This window comes from Mizuhopecten yessoensis, unplaced genomic scaffold, assembly GCF_002113885.1.
Source record: "Mizuhopecten yessoensis strain PY_sf001 unplaced genomic scaffold, ASM211388v2 scaffold6277, whole genome shotgun sequence".
NCBI lineage: Eukaryota > Metazoa > Mollusca > Bivalvia > Pectinida > Pectinidae > Mizuhopecten > Mizuhopecten yessoensis.
Window position 1 is genome coordinate 304,180 of NW_018406469.1, and position 21,113 is coordinate 325,292.

At 36.7% G+C, this 21,113-nt stretch overlaps 1 protein-coding gene across 3 annotated transcripts in view; it reads right to left on the minus strand.

Moving 5' to 3' along the window:
- The window catches only part of LOC110451885 (cilia- and flagella-associated protein 54-like), a 70,341-nt gene that overhangs the window by 37,643 nt on the left and 11,585 nt on the right, over window positions 1-21,113 (minus strand). For all 3 annotated transcript variants that reach the window (XM_021500113.1, XM_021500112.1, XM_021500111.1), the window contains 14 exons: window positions 20,798-20,930; window positions 18,007-18,093; window positions 15,503-15,747; window positions 6,797-7,114; window positions 5,985-6,146; window positions 5,457-5,639; window positions 4,589-4,864; window positions 4,307-4,449; window positions 3,688-3,835; window positions 2,023-2,178; window positions 1,691-1,813; window positions 1,131-1,551; window positions 818-944; window positions 407-638 (listed from right to left, as the gene is read on the minus strand). In XM_021500113.1, the coding sequence (XP_021355788.1) occupies window positions 407-638; window positions 818-944; window positions 1,131-1,551; window positions 1,691-1,813; window positions 2,023-2,178; window positions 3,688-3,835; window positions 4,307-4,449; window positions 4,589-4,864; window positions 5,457-5,639; window positions 5,985-6,146; window positions 6,797-7,114; window positions 15,503-15,747; window positions 18,007-18,093; window positions 20,798-20,930 (2,754 nt within the window). The remainder of the gene's footprint in view (window positions 1-406; window positions 639-817; window positions 945-1,130; window positions 1,552-1,690; window positions 1,814-2,022; window positions 2,179-3,687; window positions 3,836-4,306; window positions 4,450-4,588; window positions 4,865-5,456; window positions 5,640-5,984; window positions 6,147-6,796; window positions 7,115-15,502; window positions 15,748-18,006; window positions 18,094-20,797; window positions 20,931-21,113) is intronic.

A 21,113-nucleotide genomic window follows, 5' to 3' on the forward strand; every position in this document is an offset into this window, starting at 1 on the left:
TATTTCTCACCTTCTCTGTTTTCATCTTCCCCTTATATTACTTGACCCCAGACTTGTCCTCAATATCTAGTTAACCAATGTCCCCTTTATTTACCTGTACCCCTTGTTGCTGGCCTTTGCCCTTTGTGTTGACATTGAAACCCTGTTCTTAGTCTATGTTACTGATATTGAAATTTACCCCTGTTGTTGACATAAACCACCTGTCACTGACTTTTCCCCTGATACAGTTGACCTTTCTCCCATTGTTGATGCATGTCCCCTGATTTGACCTTTGCCCTATGTTGATGACCTTTTTCCCTTTCATTATTTTCTCTGTTCTTGACCCCTGCCCTTTTTGTGACATTTGCTCCCAATTGTTGACCTATGACCTGTCACTGATCTATGCCTGTATTGCTGGAACCCTGACCTTGTATTGGCGCCGGCGTTTGGGCCGAGGCGTGGCCTTTGAGGGGGAGGACTTGCTGGGAGAGGCCTTGGACATCTGGCCAGGGATCTTAGGGACTGTCATGTCCTTTTCCTTGTTGTACTCCACCACTGCTGCGTGGAAACGCTTTGGATCATCCCCCGTCACCGTGACAACCCCTGCCCCAGGCTGCTTACCTAGGAATGGCTTCATACCAATGATCTGCTCATTGCGTCTGTTAAATTAAGGGTCAAATTGTCATCTGGATGAACATACTATCATTTCTTATTTTAAAAACATTTAAAACAAAATGAATTGTCCCTTTATTTTACTGTTATATGTTTGCTGATTTGATGAGAAGTTTTAAGTAAGAAATACATTATTATAAATTACAGGATGTTATAGGGTAATCACCTGGTAAGCCAGTTAGCTGTCTCATCACACCAGTCTGCAGCCTGCTGGGACATCCCCTCTGTAAGGGCCTTCTGGGCTACCTGGACGAAGAACTCCAGGTAACGATGGCGCCGCTTGAACTTGGCCACTAAAACACAGCACATCATATACAGTTATGATACCATGTGGAGAAACCAACATTGTTAGTACATTGCAGTTCTGATTGGCTTAAATATTTATGAATACACAATGAAATAGAGTTATAGTCTCAACACTTCGGAAATAACTGCCCAGAGTATCAAACAGAAACTTGTCGTTAAAAATAACGCTGTACCTTCTCGATAGGCCAGTTTACTTGGCAGGTATGCAATGTAGGCGTGGAGGATGCTGGGGTCTTCATAGCCGGTCAGTTCATGGTCATACTGTGCCTGTTTGGACAGACTCAGCATGTGGGCCTCCAAGGCCTTCAGCTCCTCATTGGTGGGTCCGTCCCCATCCTCCTTGGTCCCTTGACCGCCTGCCCCCATTTTCTTTGCACGCTTCTTTTTCATCATCTGTAGTGGTGCTGTGTCTGAGTCAGTGTTGTCAATGGATATGTCTACCTGCAGATCACTAGCTGCAGTTGTTGTCCCATCCCCAGGGGTTTTTTGAGTGTCCTTCCTAGTCGGCTCGTCAAATGTCTCCAGGGCCAAAAGCTTACGACCCGACTCATTGAGTGAGTTAGCCAGTTGTTTCTGTCCCCATGCTCTCAGAACCTACAGAAAAGAAATGTGCTCTTCATTAATACAGGTAGCCACCAAGAGCTACAGTCTTACAACTGGTTAGTCAAAGGTGTTGTATCTTTGTAGGCTATCTAACCATCTATGAAAGACCATACGATAGTAAAAGCCCTACCTTTGCCATGTGGTAGGTGATAGAAGCAGTCATGTGATGTAGACTGTCTGCGATGTTCGGTTGACGTTTCTGTCTCAGTCCAGCAGGAATCTCCTGGAGTACGACGTGACAACGCTGAAGAACCTAGACACACAAGCAAACATACAATATTAACTAAATACAGTTTAGAGTAGTCACATATATCAGATACAAAGCAACATTTTTTTATAATAAAAAAGAAAGCTTAAGCAAGTACATATATGTACCATGCATTCCAGTTTGAAACACAAAATGTTTTTTTTCTCAAATGCACCCATAATATTTGTGAGAAAAGCTGAGGATTAAGGCAGTACCTGTATGACAGCTACAGAAGGTATCTTGTAGAAGATGAGGGGAGCCAACAGACCATACACCTGGACTACAGATTGGAGGGCCAAGTTAGCTTCATTCAGCCAGCCTGCTAACTCTATAGCCACCAACATCCTCTCACACTCCGCAAGACGCTTCATCTGTAGTGGTAAAACATGATGTGTCGGATCATCTATAGATAGGAAATGTAACCTTCAAATAAATACTGGTGATTGTAACTCTACTGATGTAACCTTCAAATTAATATGCGAGATAGAGCCAACGTCAATGTTGAGTAGGTTGGTTGAGTAGGCGGGGTACTGCGCTATGAGTGTGGATACCGAAAGGTATGCAGGGCGATTGAATAAAAAGTTGCATATAAATCCAGGTAGGTTTCAATCACAACACGCTCAAGCGTTACCAATGCGTGGGTTTTTATTACGGTCAGCTAGTTTCGACTCTATGTGCGAGTCTTCATCAGGACATTTTTTCAAGATATTTCAGCCCCTGAAGTACTAAAAATGGGGTGCACTTTTACATTGTTAGTTATTACATGACGTCATCAATAGATAGATAATACACAATAGTGAAGGGCGGGTAAGCCCTTCTTAGATGTTCTAACTTTATAGATATGCTGTGATTATTAAAAATGTCTTTCTCTGAAATTCAAACTTATTGTTCACATGTAGTTTTATATATTAACGTGCTACGGTATTTCCGTAGATGATTTTATATTATCACTGACGATTGTAACACTTGATGTAACCTTCAAATAAATACTATATGATTGTAGCACTTGATATTACCTTCAAGTAAATACTGATGATTGTAACACTATTGATGTTACCTTCAGGTAAATAATGATTATTGTAACACTATTGATGTAGCCTTCAAATTATTATTGTAACACTATTGATGTAGCCTTCAAATGATTATTGTAACACTATTGATGTAGCCTTCAAATTATTATTGTAACACTATTGATGTAGCCTTTAAATTATTATTGTAACACTATTGATGTTACCTTCAGGTAAATAATGATTATTGTAACACTGTTGATGTAGCCTTCAAATTATTATTGTAACACTATTGATGTAGCCTTCAAATTATTATTGTAACACTATTGATGTAGCCTTCAAATTATTATTGTAACACTATTGATGTAGCCTTCAAATTATTATTGTAACACTATTGATGTAGCCTTCAAATTATTATTGTAACACTATTGATGTAGCCTTCAAATTATTATTGTAACACTATTGATGTAGCCTTCAAATGATTATTGTAACACTATTGATGTAGCCTTCAAATTATTATTGTAACACTATTGATGTAGCCTTTAAATTATTATTGTAACACTATTGATGTTACCTTCAGGTAAATAATGATTATTGTAACACTGTTGATGTAGCCTTCAAATTATTATTGTAACACTATTGATGTAGCCTTCAAATTAATACTGGTGCTTGTAACGTTATTGACGTAACCTTCAAATTAATACTGGTGATTGTAGCACTATTGATGCAGCCTTCAAATTAATACTGACAATTGTAATACTGACGTTTGTAACACTACTGATGTAGCCTTCAAGTAATTACTATATGATTGTAGCGCTATTGATGTAGTCTTCAATTAAGATTTTAATTAGAATGATTGATAGAGTAGTATACCTGTCCCTTGAAGAGAGGACCTTTATCACAGAGAACATCACAGAAGAGTTGTCCTTCCCTGACGCTCATGTCCACGCCAATAAATATACTGGTGAGGAATTGGCGAAGTAATACTGGTGACGACAGACAGACGACCTTCTGGTTCAACCTAGAGACACAATAAACAGGGATGTATCTCTGATACTATAGGACAGACAATTACACAGTACAGAGCAGGTTTATATCTCACTTCAGGATATAGAGGAATAAACAGCACAGAGAGTCAGGCTACTAGTGCCTCCTGGTTCTAATTGTAGACACAATGAATATCTTAATATGATACAACAGTAAAATACATGCACAGATAATGTCTTAATCAAGTAAAAGATAAATTTAAAAAAAAACATTTTCTTGGCACAGGACACTGCTATTATAACTTTCTGTAGAATCAAATTTCAGGATTCAGATTTTTCTATAATCCATTAATATTTATCACACTTAAAAAATATTTTCAAGAGAACTGTTTCTCACAATATTTGTCCATGTCATTATAAAGGTACTTCAAGTTCATGCCAACAGTAAAAGCAGTGGGGTGTAGTACAGCAAGCTAACGAGACACCTGTGTAGTAAAACTACCCACCTCATCAGGGTCAGTTTGAAGTCCTGCTCTGACTCTGTCATATAGGTAACACTCTGGGGGGCGGGGGGTTCTGCTTTAAAGTGGTTCCACAAAACATCACATGCCTGTCTGGCGATGTCGTAACACCCGACCTGGTATGCTATCTGTAACAGTACATGTGACCTCACTCTAAGATAGCACAACACAGCAAGAGACATCCACTTGTTATCATTGTAGAGTAAAACAAAATGAGTTGAAATCTTCGAAAAAAACGAGAATTTATCTGGATATTCTAATAATTACCTGGCTGAGGAATCCCCATGTCATCAGTACGGGGAGAGGGTGGGAGGCCAGGATGGGCTTGGTACTCTGCCCAATAGATTCACCAATCAGCTTTCCTTCTCTGTTGTAAGCAGCCACAGCAAACAGGTAGCGACCGTTGGGGATGAGTCCCGACACTCTCAGTTCACTACGATCACCGGGTACCTGTTCTCCAGTGCCGGGCAAAAAGTGATCGTTCAGCCTCACTCTCACATTACTGCCCTCAGCTGATCTCGCAAATATTCTGTACCATGAAATCTGTCAACATAAAATATAAAATCTGGTTGTATTCGTCATATTTTTCTCTCTCTGCCATAGTCATGTGTTAGCTTGGAAAAGTCTGCCAAATTATGGACTCATTAACTATGACGTCACTATTTACACCTTGTGATCGTTGCCAGGCAGAGGCACCGCATTTCATACTTCAGGTCTGTTTGGAATTATAAACAATTGTTCTGACGACGGCTTATCTAATAAGCTGAAACTAGTAAACTGCAATAAATTTGCCAAGTAACTCCAAGTGGATGTTGTCCAGTCATCTTTTTACTTAATCTCTATGATAATAGTATTAAGGACAAATAGACTTCACATTATAAGCCTCAATATGATATTTTTTTTCAATATTAACTCTGTTTCCCAGGCTGTGCTTGATATTAATTTTCTAAATGCTCTTTTGTATAACTTTTATTTAAATTATAACAACTGGTATATGTAATAACATTTTAAGGACTTTTCCAAGTGAAATAAAAAAAAAAAAAAATTGCTTGTGAAATCGTTGAGGCTTGACACACATTTACACAGAACAACAGGTACATCTGATAACAACTGGACTGTGACATGTCAAACTGACCTTCTGTCCATCCGCTGGTATAAAGGGGGTAGGTTTGAAGACCATCATGGTGTCAGTACGACACAGGAGGATGGGCGGAGGCGGGATCTTTGTGGGCGTGACATCCTCCTCAGTGACATTGGTGTTTTCTGTGAAGACACGCCTCTCCTCTGTCTGAGCCTTCTGAATAGCCTTCAATGCATCCTACAGAACGAAGACGAAAAGTTACAGGCAAGCCGAAAAGAGTAAAATGTACCATACTTACCCTTACTTGCCAGCTCAGGTCATTGTGAAATGCATGTAGTATAAACCTATTCTTTAACATTAAACATGAAGAATTAACTCTTATTTAATACAAATTCAAGACAAGTTGCTTAAATATGAAAGAAAAGAGCTTTGAGAGAAAAAGAGATGAACCCTCTTTTGTCATTAAGATTAAAGTACAACATATGATGTTGATTCAAAGCCTAGGTTAATACTTGTGGTAATAGTAAAATTAATGTCACTTATTTACAGGGTGTGATTTGTTCCAGGTCTATGAGAACATACCTGCAATAATGCTTTCTGTGTCGAAGTGGTCACATTGTCCCCGCTCAGTAACAGCGCCCTCTGCATGAAGAGCAGCGCCTTTGACAGGTGGTTCTTGTTACAGTGACTGAGTAGCTCCTTGTACCCCTCCACATCCAACAGCCCAATGTTAGGCTCGCTCACCTACAACAAGTTCAGTCACAGTACAGAATCAGTGTATCTATAGTACAGCATCAGTTTATCTTCAGTACAGGGTTGGTATATCTATAGTACAGAATCAGTATAGCTATAGTACATCATCAGTATATCTACAGTACAGCATCAGTATATCTTCAGTACAGGGTTGGTGTATCTATATTACAGAATCAGTATAGCTATAGTACATCATCAGTATATCTATAGTACAGCATCAGTATATTTCAGTACAGGGTCGGTGTATCTATAGTACAGCAGAAGTATATCTTCAGCACAGGGTCAGTATATCTATATAGTAGAGAATCAGTATATCTTCAGTACAGGGTTGGTATATCTATAGTACAGAATCAGTATAGCTATAGTACATCATCAGTATATCTATAGTACAGCATCAGTATATTTCAGTACAGGGTCGGTGTATCTATATTACAGCAGAAGTATATCTTCAGCACAGGGTCAGTATATCTATATAGTAGAGAATCAGTATATCTTCAGTACAAGTCAGTATATTTATAGTACAAGATCAGTAAATCTTCAGTATAGGTCGGTATATCTATAGTACAAGGTCAGTAAATCATCAAGTGCTTTTTCAGACATACAGTATGTACATGTGTTTCGTCAGTACCTGCTATACTCACCAGTTTGGGGTCAGCCTTGCGTTTGAAGGGACGCTGTACACTGGCGCCAGGATCAGGTCCCATGGCGGCCAGCTTGAGACAGACTCGGTGGTACATGAGGATGAGCTCCAGGTGAAGGTCTTTAATGGTGTTCCACACTGCTGTGGAGGAGCCCTTGACACTCTCTAGGGGTGCCTTGTTAGGGCGATCCTCAGTTGCTGCTGTGTCCAGTGTCGCTCTGGTTGTCTCCCTTTCTGTCAACTTGGTTGTCTCCCTTTCTGTCAACTTGGTTGTCTCCCTTTCCGTGTCAGTAGGATCAAACACTTCATCATTCAGGTCCTACAACAAACACATCCGTCATATATTAAAGAGGGTGTTTCTCACTAATTACCAACAGTGCTACAAACATCCTACATTAATTCATTCACCCCTGAAATTTCATAATGAACAATTCCAACCTTTAAATTGGAAAAGCTCAAATGTGTCTTTAGCCCGGGGTGATCGAATGAGTTAAAGGTTGTTTCTACTTACCGTACCAACACTGCTTTTTTTCAATGTACAGGAAATCCATCACTAAGCTTTCATAAATTTTCTTTTTATGATTGCCATCAATTTAATTACAGCCAATTCACAAAGGAGTGATATAAGTTTTGAATAGAACAAGGAAAGAAACAATCCAGTCTCATTAACTTAGTCACCTTTGTACCCAGGTAAAGTGACTGCATCGTGGAATTATAGAGGCACATATAGATAGAAACTGTGGTGATCGCATATCCCTTGTGTGATGACTTTAATTTCTTATCAAATATACTTGAGATATAATTGATTCAAAAATACATAAATAGTAAACAATTTGTGGTTAACAGTATCCTAAATCATGTCTCCACTACACAGTGTTATATCAGATAGGGGTACATATACAGGCTATAGCTACCTACTGCCTGACCAATACGCCAAAGTCTTAACTAACAAAGGAGCAACACATTTGTGGGCTTTCTATTTCACATACTGCAAGCTGCTTATCACCTCTGCAAAAAACAGAAATGGCATGTTTATTTATTGTTTTTGATGCTATACCTGTGAGCTATACCTTACCTAAGTGTACATGTTTATTGTTTTTGATGCTATACCTGTGAGCTATACCTTACCTTAGTGTACATGTTTATTGTTTTTGATGCTATACCTGTGAGCTATACCTTACCTTAGTGTACATGTTTATTGTTTTTGATGCTATACCTGTGAGCTATACCTTACCTTAGTGTACATGTTTATTGTTTTTGATGCTATACCTGTGAGCTATACCTTACCTTAGTGTACATGTTTATTGTTTTTGATGCTATACCTGTGAGCTATACCTTACCTTAGTGTACATGTTTATTGTTTTTGATGCTATACCTGTGAGCTATACCTTACCTTAGTGTACATGTTTATTGTTTTTGATGCTATACCTGTGAGCTATACCTTACCTTAGTGTACATGTTTATTGTTTTTGATGCTATACCTGTGAGCTATACCTTACCTTAGTGTACATGTTTATTGTTTTTGATGCTATACCTGTGAGCTATACCTTACCTTAGTGTACATGTTTATTGTTTTTGATGCTATACCTGTGAGCTATACCTTACCTTAGTGTACATGTTTATTGTTTTTGATGCTATACCTGTGAGCTATACCTTACCTTAGTGTACATGTTTATTGTTTTTGATGCTATACCTGTGAGCTATACCTTACCTTAGTGTACATGTTTATTGTTTTTGATGCTATACCTGTGAGCTATACCTTACCTTAGTGTACATGTTTATTGTTTTTGATGCTATACCTGTGAGCTATACCTTACCTTAGTGTACATGTTTATTGTTTTTGATGCTATACCTGTGAGCTATACCTTACCTTAGTGTACATGTTTATTGTTTTTGATGCTATACCTGTGAGCTATACCTTACCTTAGTGTACATGTTTATTGTTTTTGATGCTATACCTGTGAGCTATACCTTACCTTAGTGTACATGTTTATTGTTTTTGATGCTATACCTGTGAGCTATACCTTACCTTAGTGTACATGTTTATTGTTTTTGATGCTATACCTGTGAGCTATACCTTACCTTAGTGTACATGTTTATTGTTTTTGATGCTATACCTGTGAGCTATACCTTACCTTAGTGTACATGTTTATTGTTTTTGATGCTATACCTGTGAGCTATACCTTACCTTAGTGTACATGTTTATTGTTTTTGATGCTATACCTGTGAGCTATACCTTACCTTAGTGTACATGTTTATTGTTTTTGATGCTATACCTGTGAGCTATACCTTACCTTAGTGTACATGTTTATTGTTTTTGATGCTATACCTGTGAGCTATACCTTACCTTAGTGTACATGTTTATTGTTTTTGATGCTATACCTGTGAGCTATACCTTACCTTAGTGTACATGTTTATTGTTTTTGATGCTATACCTGTGAGCTATACCTTACCTTAGTGTACATGTTTATTGTTTTTGATGCTATACCTGTGAGCTATACCTTACCTTAGTGTACATGTTTATTGTTTTTGATGCTATACCTGTGAGCTATACCTTACCTTAGTGTACATGTTTATTGTTTTTGATGCTATACCTGTGAGCTATACCTTACCTTAGTGTACATGTTTATTGTTTTTGATGCTATACCTGTGAGCTATACCTTACCTTAGTGTACATGTTTATTGTTTTTGATGCTATACCTGTGAGCTATACCTTACCTTAGTGTACATGTTTATTGTTTTTGATGCTATACCTGTGAGCTATACCTTACCTTAGTGTACATGTTTATTGTTTTTGATGCTATACCTGTGAGCTATACCTTACCTTAGTGTACATGTTTATTGTTTTTGATGCTATACCTGTGAGCTATACCTTACCTTAGTGTACATGTTTATTGTTTTTGATGCTATACCTGTGAGCTATACCTTACCTTAGTGTACATGTTTATTGTTTTTGATGCTATACCTGTGAGCTATACCTTACCTTAGTGTACATGTTTATTGTTTTTGATGCTATACCTGTGAGCTATACCTTACCTTAGTGTACATGTTTATTGTTTTTGATGCTATACCTGTGAGCTATACCTTACCTTAGTGTACATGTTTATTGTTTTTGATGCTATACCTGTGAGCTATACCTTACCTTAGTGTACATGTTTATTGTTTTTGATGCTATACCTGTGAGCTATACCTTACCTTAGTGTACATGTTTATTGTTTTTGATGCTATACCTGTGAGCTATACCTTACCTTAGTGTACATGTTTATTGTTTTTGATGCTATACCTGTGAGCTATACCTTACCTTAGTGTACATGTTTATTGTTTTTGATGCTATACCTGTGAGCTATACCTTACCTTAGTGTACATGTTTATTGTTTTTGATGCTATACCTGTGAGCTATACCTTACCTTAGTGTACATGTTTATTGTTTTTGATGCTATACCTGTGAGCTATACCTTACCTTAGTGTACATGTTTATTGTTTTTGATGCTATACCTGTGAGCTATACCTTACCTTAGTGTACATGTTTATTGTTTTTGATGCTATACCTGTGAGCTATACCTTACCTTAGTGTACATGTTTATTGTTTTTGATGCTATACCTGTGAGCTATACCTTACCTTAGTGTACATGTTTATTGTTTTTGATGCTATACCTGTGAGCTATACCTTACCTTAGTGTACATGTTTATTGTTTTTGATGCTATACCTGTGAGCTATACCTTACCTTAGTGTACATGTTTATTGTTTTTGATGCTATACCTGTGAGCTATACCTTACCTTAGTGTACATGTTTATTGTTTTTGATGCTATACCTGTGAGCTATACCTTACCTTAGTGTACATGTTTATTGTTTTTGATGCTATACCTGTGAGCTATACCTTACCTTAGTGTACATGTTTATTGTTTTTGATGCTATACCTGTGAGCTATACCTTACCTTAGTGTACATGTTTATTGTTTTTGATGCTATACCTGTGAGCTATACCTTACCTTAGTGTACATGTTTATTGTTTTTGATGCTATACCTGTGAGCTATACCTTACCTTAGTGTACATGTTTATTGTTTTTGATGCTATACCTGTGAGCTATACCTTACCTTAGTGTACATGTTTATTGTTTTTGATGCTATACCTGTGAGCTATACCTTACCTTAGTGTACATGTTTATTGTTTTTGATGCTATACCTGTGAGCTATACCTTACCTTAGTGTACATGTTTATTGTTTTTGATGCTATACCTGTGAGCTATACCTTACCTTAGTGTACATGTTTATTGTTTTTGATGCTATACCTGTGAGCTATACCTTACCTTAGTGTACATGTTTATTGTTTTTGATGCTATACCTGTGAGCTATACCTTACCTTAGTGTACATGTTTATTGTTTTTGATGCTATACCTGTGAGCTATACCTTACCTTAGTGTACATGTTTATTGTTTTTGATGCTATACCTGTGAGCTATACCTTACCTTAGTGTACATGTTTATTGTTTTTGATGCTATACCTGTGAGCTATACCTTACCTTAGTGTACATGTTTATTGTTTTTGATGCTATACCTGTGAGCTATACCTTACCTTAGTGTACATGTTTATTGTTTTTGATGCTATACCTGTGAGCTATACCTTACCTTAGTGTACATGTTTATTGTTTTTGATGCTATACCTGTGAGCTATACCTTACCTTAGTGTACATGTTTATTGTTTTTGATGCTATACCTGTGAGCTATACCTTACCTTAGTGTACATGTTTATTGTTTTTGATGCTATACCTGTGAGCTATACCTTACCTTAGTGTACATGTTTATTGTTTTTGATGCTATACCTGTGAGCTATACCTTACCTTAGTGTACATGTTTATTGTTTTTGATGCTATACCTGTGAGCTATACCTTACCTTAGTGTACATGTTTATTGTTTTTGATGCTATACCTGTGAGCTATACCTTACCTTAGTGTACATGTTTATTGTTTTTGATGCTATACCTGTGAGCTATACCTTACCTTAGTGTACATGTTTATTGTTTTTGATGCTATACCTGTGAGCTATACCTTACCTTAGTGTACATGTTTATTGTTTTTGATGCTATACCTGTGAGCTATACCTTACCTTAGTGTACATGTTTATTGTTTTTGATGCTATACCTGTGAGCTATACCTTACCTTAGTGTACATGTTTATTGTTTTTGATGCTATACCTGTGAGCTATACCTTACCTTAGTGTACATGTTTATTGTTTTTGATGCTATACCTGTGAGCTATACCTTACCTTAGTGTACATGTTTATTGTTTTTGATGCTATACCTGTGAGCTATACCTTACCTTAGTGTACATGTTTATTGTTTTTGATGCTATACCTGTGAGCTATACCTTACCTTAGTGTACATGTTTATTGTTTTTGATGCTATACCTGTGAGCTATACCTTACCTTAGTGTACATGTTTATTGTTTTTGATGCTATACCTGTGAGCTATACCTTACCTTAGTGTACATGTTTATTGTTTTTGATGCTATACCTGTGAGCTATACCTTACCTTAGTGTACATGTTTATTGTTTTTGATGCTATACCTGTGAGCTATACCTTACCTTAGTGTACATGTTTATTGTTTTTGATGCTATACCTGTGAGCTATACCTTACCTAAGTGTACATGTTTATTGTTTTTGATGCTATATCTGTGAGCTATACCGTACCTTAGTGTACATGTTTATTTATTGTTTTTGATGCTATACCTGTGAGCTATACCTTACCTTAGTGTACATGTTTATTGTTTTTGATGCTATACCTGTGAGCTATACCGTACCTTAGTGTACACTACTGGATGGCAATTCAATTAAAATATACTTAAAACCTCATTAAATTCTCATTAATTATTAATTTTCCATTAAAAGAGCCCATTAAATGATGTTTTTCTGATTTTAATAACTTACTATCATTCCATTAAAACCCATTAAAATACAGTTTAAAGCCTTTTAAAAGGGTATTAAAACAGCTTTTCATGGCTATGAAAAATACATTGTTTGGGGTTAAATATTTTAATGCCCATTAATTTTTGTTTTTCTTTAAATTAATGGTCCTTAATTTGCAATTTAATTGTCATTAGTCCCATTTTGATGACTATGAAAATATCAGATGCAATTTAATAATCATGAAAAGTATTCAGCAATGGTTATTAAAATACTTTGTGATAACTTAAGTCATTAAAATTCCAAATAACTGATTAATGGTCATTAAAACTTTGTAGCACTGTTTAACAACTCCTGCATGATCATCTTATCTACGTACATAATGATTGTTTTTGATTCTATACCTGTGATACATTGACCTCTGGATACCATTGTATTCTATCCATTTGATGACATATTGTTATAAATGCCATGTAAAGATGGCATTGTGTTAACCATACACAGCCAATTGTTCACAGCCATAGTGGTTATTTCAATGTTGAAAAAAAAAAATCAATATTATTTTAATGTTTTTTACCATTTGGAAAAATTGGCTGTAATACTGTCTGACAAACCTATAAAATGGTAAGTCTGTATACCACTAACATGCAAAATTAAATGATTTTGAGTCTCCAGACCTCAAAATATTATATACTTCAACACTTACATAATATACTGTAACTAAAGAAAGCATTAATAATTGAATGAAAAGCACACAATCCCACTACAGTGAGGGCATTATTAGTCTACACACTCAAGCTATAAATGGACATAAAAGCTGGCGTAGTATAAAATACTCAATCACAGTCTGCGAGACATAATTATCATGAAAAAATATGGTATACCACTGTTATTGTGACAACCGGGGACAAAACACATATATGCCTCTGTTATTGTGACAACCGGGGACAAAACACATATATACCACTGTTATTGTGACAACCGGGGACAAAACTCAGTATACCACTGTTATTGTGACAACCGGGGACAAAACTCAGTATACCACTGTTATTGTGACAACCGGGGACAAAACACATATATGCCACTGTTATTGTGACAACCGGGGACAAAACACATATATACCACTGTTATTGTGACAACCGGGGACAAAACTTAGTATACCACTGTTATTGTGACAACCGGGGACAACACACATATATATACCACTGTTATTGTGACAACCGGGGACAAAACACATATAAACCACTGTTATTGTGACAACCGGGGACAAAACTTAGTATACCACTGTTATTGTGACAACCGGGGACAACACACATATATATTCCACTGTTATTGTGACAACCGGGGACAAAACACATATATGCCACTGTTATTGGGACAACCGGGGACAAAACACATATATACCACTGTTATTCTGACAACCGGGGACAAAACTCAGTATACCGCTGTTATTGTGACAACCGGAGACAAAACTCAGTATAACGCTGTTATTGTGACAACCGGGGACAAAATTCAGTATACCGCTGTTATTGTGACAACCGGGGACAACACACATATATATACCACTGTTAGTGTGACAACCGGGGACAAAACACAGTATACCGCTGTTATTGTGGCAACCGGGGACAACACACATAGATATACCACTGTTATTGTGACAAACCAGGAACAAAACACATATATACCACCGTTATTGTGACAACCGGGGACAATACACATATATATACAACTGTTATTGTGACAACCGGAGACAAACCTCAGTATCCCGCTGTTATTGTGACAGCCGGGGACAAAACACATATATTCCACTGTTATTCTGACAACCGGGGACAAAACACATATATACCACTGTTATTGTGACAAACCAGGGACAAAACACATATATAACAATGTTATTGTGACAACCGGGGACAAAACACATATATATATATCACTGTTATTGTGACAAATGGAGACAAAACACACATATATATATACCACTGTTATTGTGACAAACAGGGACAAAACACATATATAACAATGTTATTGTGACAACTGGGGACATAACACATATATACCACTGTTATTGTGACAAACAGGGACAAAAAACAATATACCACTGTGACAAACCGCCCGGGGACATTTAACAAAAAAATATTACCACTGTTACCGTGACAATTTATGGACAAAACACAATGTACCCTTGTCCTTGTTACTGTGACAGACTGGGACAAACCAGGGACAAACCAGGGACAAACCAGGGAAACTGGACACAGTCAGTGCGACAAAGCCAGTCACTCACCAGACAACTGCTGTGTATGTCGCTGTAGCTCTGATGGATCTCTGACTCTTCCCCCTCCTGAGGAGGGGGCTGAAACTCCTCATCAAGCTGTTTCAACACAAAAAACACTGTAGGGGACCGTAGCACTTACCTCATCAGCCTACAGGTCTGTATAGAGGGGAACTACTTAATGTTTAGGTACATCGTTAGCAGGGAGAGCATGTGTGATAACTATATTCTATAGTGGCAAACTGGATATAAACCATAAAACGAAGAGATGTACATACGTAACAAGGACATCATATTAAAGGGGAAATAGAACAATATTCAAAGCCTCATTAAATTTTGTGAAAAGCTAACCATGGAAACATAAATTAAGCAAAATAAAACTTGTTTTATATTATAAAATTACAATATTAAGCATTTTGTTTTAAGATGAAATCAAAACCAAAATCAACTGAGAATCAATTTCTTTTAAGGATTTGGTTAATATTTCAATATTCAACATTCTGTAACATGAGAAAGCATTCAGGGGTTCCACACTATACCTTGGCCCAGCTGACGTCGGCGATAGATTTCCCATCCGTAAGGGCCACGGCCTGCCTGGCGTACGACACATTCTCTAGACCCATCTCCAGGATCTCCCGAGCCTGCATCAGCTGCATACGAGGATTGACATTCAGCATTGACGACGAGAGCATGGACGTACGACTGACAAACTGCTGGCTACCGTCTCCAAGGTTACCGAAATCTGACAGGGACGTCTTTGACTCCTTCAGAGTGGAGATGATGTCTACCAAAACATTACATTATACCCAAATCAGTACAAGTCTCACACACATAACATCTTACAATCTCATATTTTCTATCAGCCAGCTATGTATGATAAGTTGTTATTGCATTGTTAAAAACATACACACATTATCTTACAAAAGTAGTGATTTTCATTTTCATATAATTTTTCAGGCAAAAACTTGAAGACAACAGTTCTATATGTAACACTTTTATCATTTGTGGGTTCCAATTTAACAAATACAAGGATAGATTATGTAGTTGGAACCCTTAAAAATGTGATGGATTAATTGTGCTCATAATATTAAATGTATTACCAATACAATCAGTCATAGATTTGTCTTGTTATTGGAATCGAATGTCCAATATTAATATAAACAGACAAAATATGAGAAGAACAGTATTTGTTATTTGAATTAAAATGTAATTTGTAAATGTATGAATCATAAAAAAAGTTACTTTGTTATTTGAATAACAATATGTAAAATAGACAATAGATAGTTAAGTTTTGAATAGAAAACAATGAAAAATGTATTGTAATGCTTCACACTGCCAATCTGTTGCCAATAAATGTTCACAGCGCTAACCTTTCAAAACTAATGTACAGTATAGGTAATAACTCTGCTTACCTCCATATAAACAGTGTCTTTTAAATTTATAATGAAATATTACACATGCATCATATGGTCCAGTTTGAAACTCACCATGAAAATGTTTTAAAGTTAAAGCATTTCTTTTTAAACACTGGAACAGTTTACGATACAAAATAAGCTAAACTCATTCACCCCTGAAGACACATTTGAACTCTTCCAATTCAAAGGTTGGAATAGTTCATTATGAACTTTCAGGGGTGAATGAGTTAAGGAGTAGAGGTGTTTTGATAATACACAGCATTTTGTGGCTCTATTGTACTGGCAGAACGACTAGCTCTGCCTTTAAAACAAAAGCATGCTTCATTTTACTTTACATTAAACATGCAAAATTCAAAACCAAAGAAAAAAAAATCATGCAAAACTTCAATGTGACATTTTGATATTATTGAAAGTGTTCTGTTCCATGTCCAAGCATAGCAAAACAGGCAGTGGAAAAGACTGTAATGAAACCAGAAAGTAGCTCTCCAGCTGTTACAAGTATTAGTAGATGTGTGGTTTCCTCTCTGAAGACCATATGTTCAAACAGGGATTAATATACATTTTATATAAATCACTGAAAACAGTAACCACCATTAACACCGATAGGTATATATAGGTACAGAGAAGGTTCCACTGATGCTGAAGTGAGATTTCTGTGAAGGAAGGAGGGAGCATGCCAATAAACGAGCAGAAAACAGCAGTTACAATAAGTCACAGGCTCCACACACAGATATTTCAGTACCCTCTGATCTCCAGTCTTTTCTTGGTACCAGTTTTTTGTAGATTTGCTAAAATGGTAAATTTTGTGGGATTTTTTTTCCACAGATTCCAGATCTATTGGCCATGGCAGAAAGTGCTAAGTAAAGGATAGATTAATGAACTTTTAATTTCATGTCATTTTTTTATTTCAAGAAATGTTATAACCATGAAAAGTGAGAAAATTAGAACCCTACGAAAAAAATTCTTTACAGTATATTTAATCTCTATGCATTATGTATTAAAATAAATATTAAAATTTGGTCAAAATTACATATTCCTTTCCAATATACATGACGCTTCGTTGATATATTTTGTGGTTGAACTTATTTTTATATCACATAGATAATTGAATTATGTAATATAAATAAAAGAAATGTATGTCTTTATAATTAAGACATGATGAAAGGGCATCTAAGGATAACTAAGAAACTGACCACTGACAGTATAGGCGTTACAGGAGACTGATCGCAAACAGATCAGGTGTTATAAGAGACTGACCGCTGACAGATCAAGCGTTACAGGAGACTGACCGCTGACAGATCAGGTGTTATAAGAGACTGACCGCAAACAGATCAGGTGTTATAAGAGACTGACCGCAAACAGATCAGGTGTAATAAGAGACTGACCGCTGACAGATCAGGTGTTATAAGAGACTGACCGCTGACAGATCAAGCGTTACAGGAGACTGATCACTGGCAGTATAGGCATTACAGGAGACTGACCGCTGACAGATTAGGTGTTACAGGAGACTGCATGACCACTGAAAGGTGTATGTGTGTGGAGCTACTGTGACCCTGTAACTGAGTGCAGTGATAACCAAACACCACTTCTGTCACTTGTCACCATCCGACGATGCGCGTTACACCTACCCTTCATCGGCAGAGAGATTTTCACCCCTCCTGCCTTTGCGTCTTCCATTACCTTCACGACCTTTGACCTTATGGCTTCCTCTTTCCCTTTTTATTGAGAATTAAAAATTCAAATATGTAGTGTTTGATAAATCTTTGTATCTTACCGGCTCCAATATGGAGTCCAGGGAGGTAGACTGAGTACCAATGTTAAACAGTATGTACAACAGTGATTAACAACAACAAAGCCTGATATTAAACATCAAAGTTCAAAGCCAAACAATTAAATTGAATTAATAAGCATGTCAAAATATCCTTAAAATAAAAGAAGCGGCAAATAAAAGGTTAAAACATTGTAAATGAAGACAAAACTGAAGAAAAAAGAGTCACTATTGGCTATCCTAATCTGTTTTATTCTAGAAAAGAAAAGTTCTAAATGAATAAAGTAACTACAAATATTATATCCATGCTACAAATCAATGATATTCAACTTAAGTGTTGTGACATCCAAACTATACACCAATGATATTTAACCTGAAAACTGACATAATGCTATACACCAATGACATTAACTGGAAATGTGGCATCCTTGCTATACACCAACAACATTAACTAGAAATGTGACATCCTTGCTATACACCATTGATATTTAACTAGAAATGTGGCAACCTTGCTATACACCATTGACATTAACTGGAAATGTGGCATCCTTGCTATACACCAATAACATTAACTAGAAATGTGGCATCCTTGCTATACACCATTGATATTTAACTAGAAATGTGGCAACCTTGCTATACACCATTGACATTAACTGGAAATGTGGCATCCTAGCTATACACCAATAACATTAACTAGAAATGTGGCATCCTTGCTATACACCATTGATATTTAACTAGAAATGTGGCAACCTTGCTATACACCATTGACATTAACTGGAAATGTGGCATCCTAGCTATACACCAATAACATTAACTAGAAATGTGGCATCCTTGCTATACACCATTGATATTTAACTAGAAATGTGGAAAACCTTGCTATACACCATTGACATTAACTGGAAATGTGGCATCCTTGCTATACACCAAAGATATTTATCTAGAAATATGGCATTTTTGTTATACACCATTGACATTAACTGGAAATGTGGCATCCTTGTTATACACCATTGACATTAACTGAAAATGTGGCATCCTTGCTATACACCAAAGATATTTATCTAGAAATGTGGCATCCTTGTTATACACCATTGACATTTAACTAGAAGTGTGACATCCTTGCTATACACCATTGACATTAACTGGAAATGTGGCATCCTTGTTATACACCAAAGATATTTATCTAGAAATGTGGCATTTTTGTTATACACCATTGACATTAACTGGAAATGTGGCATCCTTGCTTTACACCAATGACATTAACTGGAAATGTGGCATCCTTGCTATACACCATTGACATTAACTGGAAATGTGGCATCCTTGCTATACACCAATGACATTAACTGGAAATGTGGCATCCTTGCTATACACCATTGACATTAACTGGAAATGTGGCATCCTTGCTATACACCAATGACATTAACTGGAAATGTGGCATCCTTGCTATACACCATTGACATTAACTGGAAATGTGGCATCCTTGCTATACACCAATGACATTAACTGGAAATGTGGCATCCTTGCTATACACCATTGACATTAACTGGAAATGTGGCATCCTTGCTATACACCAATGACATTAACTGGAAATGTGGCATCCTTGCTATACACCATTGACATTAACTGGAAATGTGGCATCCTTGCTATACACCAATGACATTAACTGGAAATGTGGCATCCTTGCTATACACCATTGACATTAACTGGAAATGTGGCATCCTTGCTATACACAAATGACATGAACTGGAAATGTCGCATCCTTGCTATACACCATTGACATTAACTGGAAATGTGGCATTGCTATACACCATTGATATTAACTGGAAATGTGGCATCCTTGCTATACACCATTGACATTAACTGGAAATGTTGCATCCTTGCTATACACAAATGACATTAACTGGAAATGTGGCATCCTTGCTAGACACCATTGACATTAACTGGAAATGTGTCATCCTTGCTATACACCATTGACATTAACTGGAAATGTGGCATCCTTGCTAGCTATACACCAATGATATTTATCTAGAAATGTGGCATCCTTGCTATACACCAATGATATTTATCTAGAAATGTGGCATCCTTGCTATAAACCAATGATATTTATCTAGAAATGTGGCATCTTTGCTATACACCATTGACATTAACTAGAAATGTGGCATCCTTGCTATACACCATTGACATTAACTAGAAATGTGGCATCCTTGCTATACACCAATGACATTAACTGGAAATGTGACATCCTTGCTATACACCAATGACATTAACTGGAAATGTGACATCCTTGCTATACACTAATGATATTTAACTAGAAAGATGACATCCATGCTCTGCATCAATTAAATTTACTTGAAATATGATATCCATGCAACTCACCAAGACATTTATTTTCTGTTCAATACATATATATGCATGTTGAACAGATACTGTATTCAGGACTTGAATACAAGGTATTAAAACCTGGCACCTGAGGATTACACACTGATATTGACACAACACATTAGGATCAAAGCAAAACAACACATCAATTATAGATAAACACAAGTCAATATAAGGTTGTCTTTTAATATCATGCCTCCATCACTGCAACACCGTTAATCACAAGTAACCCTTACAGTCTGACAACACTGACCCAGGACCCTATCTTGGCTTACCATCATCCATGTTAGCACTGCTCTCCAGCACCAGGGCGAGGCGCAGTACCACCTCAGCGGTGAGGGCTGGGTCCACACTGCTGAGCCCACACCAGCCCAGGACTTGGTGTACCACGTCAAGGATGTACACCCACTACAACACAAATACATGTACATCATGTGAGTGGAGAACTAGTCCAAACCTTCATTCACTTTCAAATATCTACTTGATATATATTATTTTATTGTTTCATTATATGTTATGTATGACCTGTTTTATCATAGGATCTGTATAGGGCAAACGTACTTGACCTACTTTATGTGGAATTATGTATAT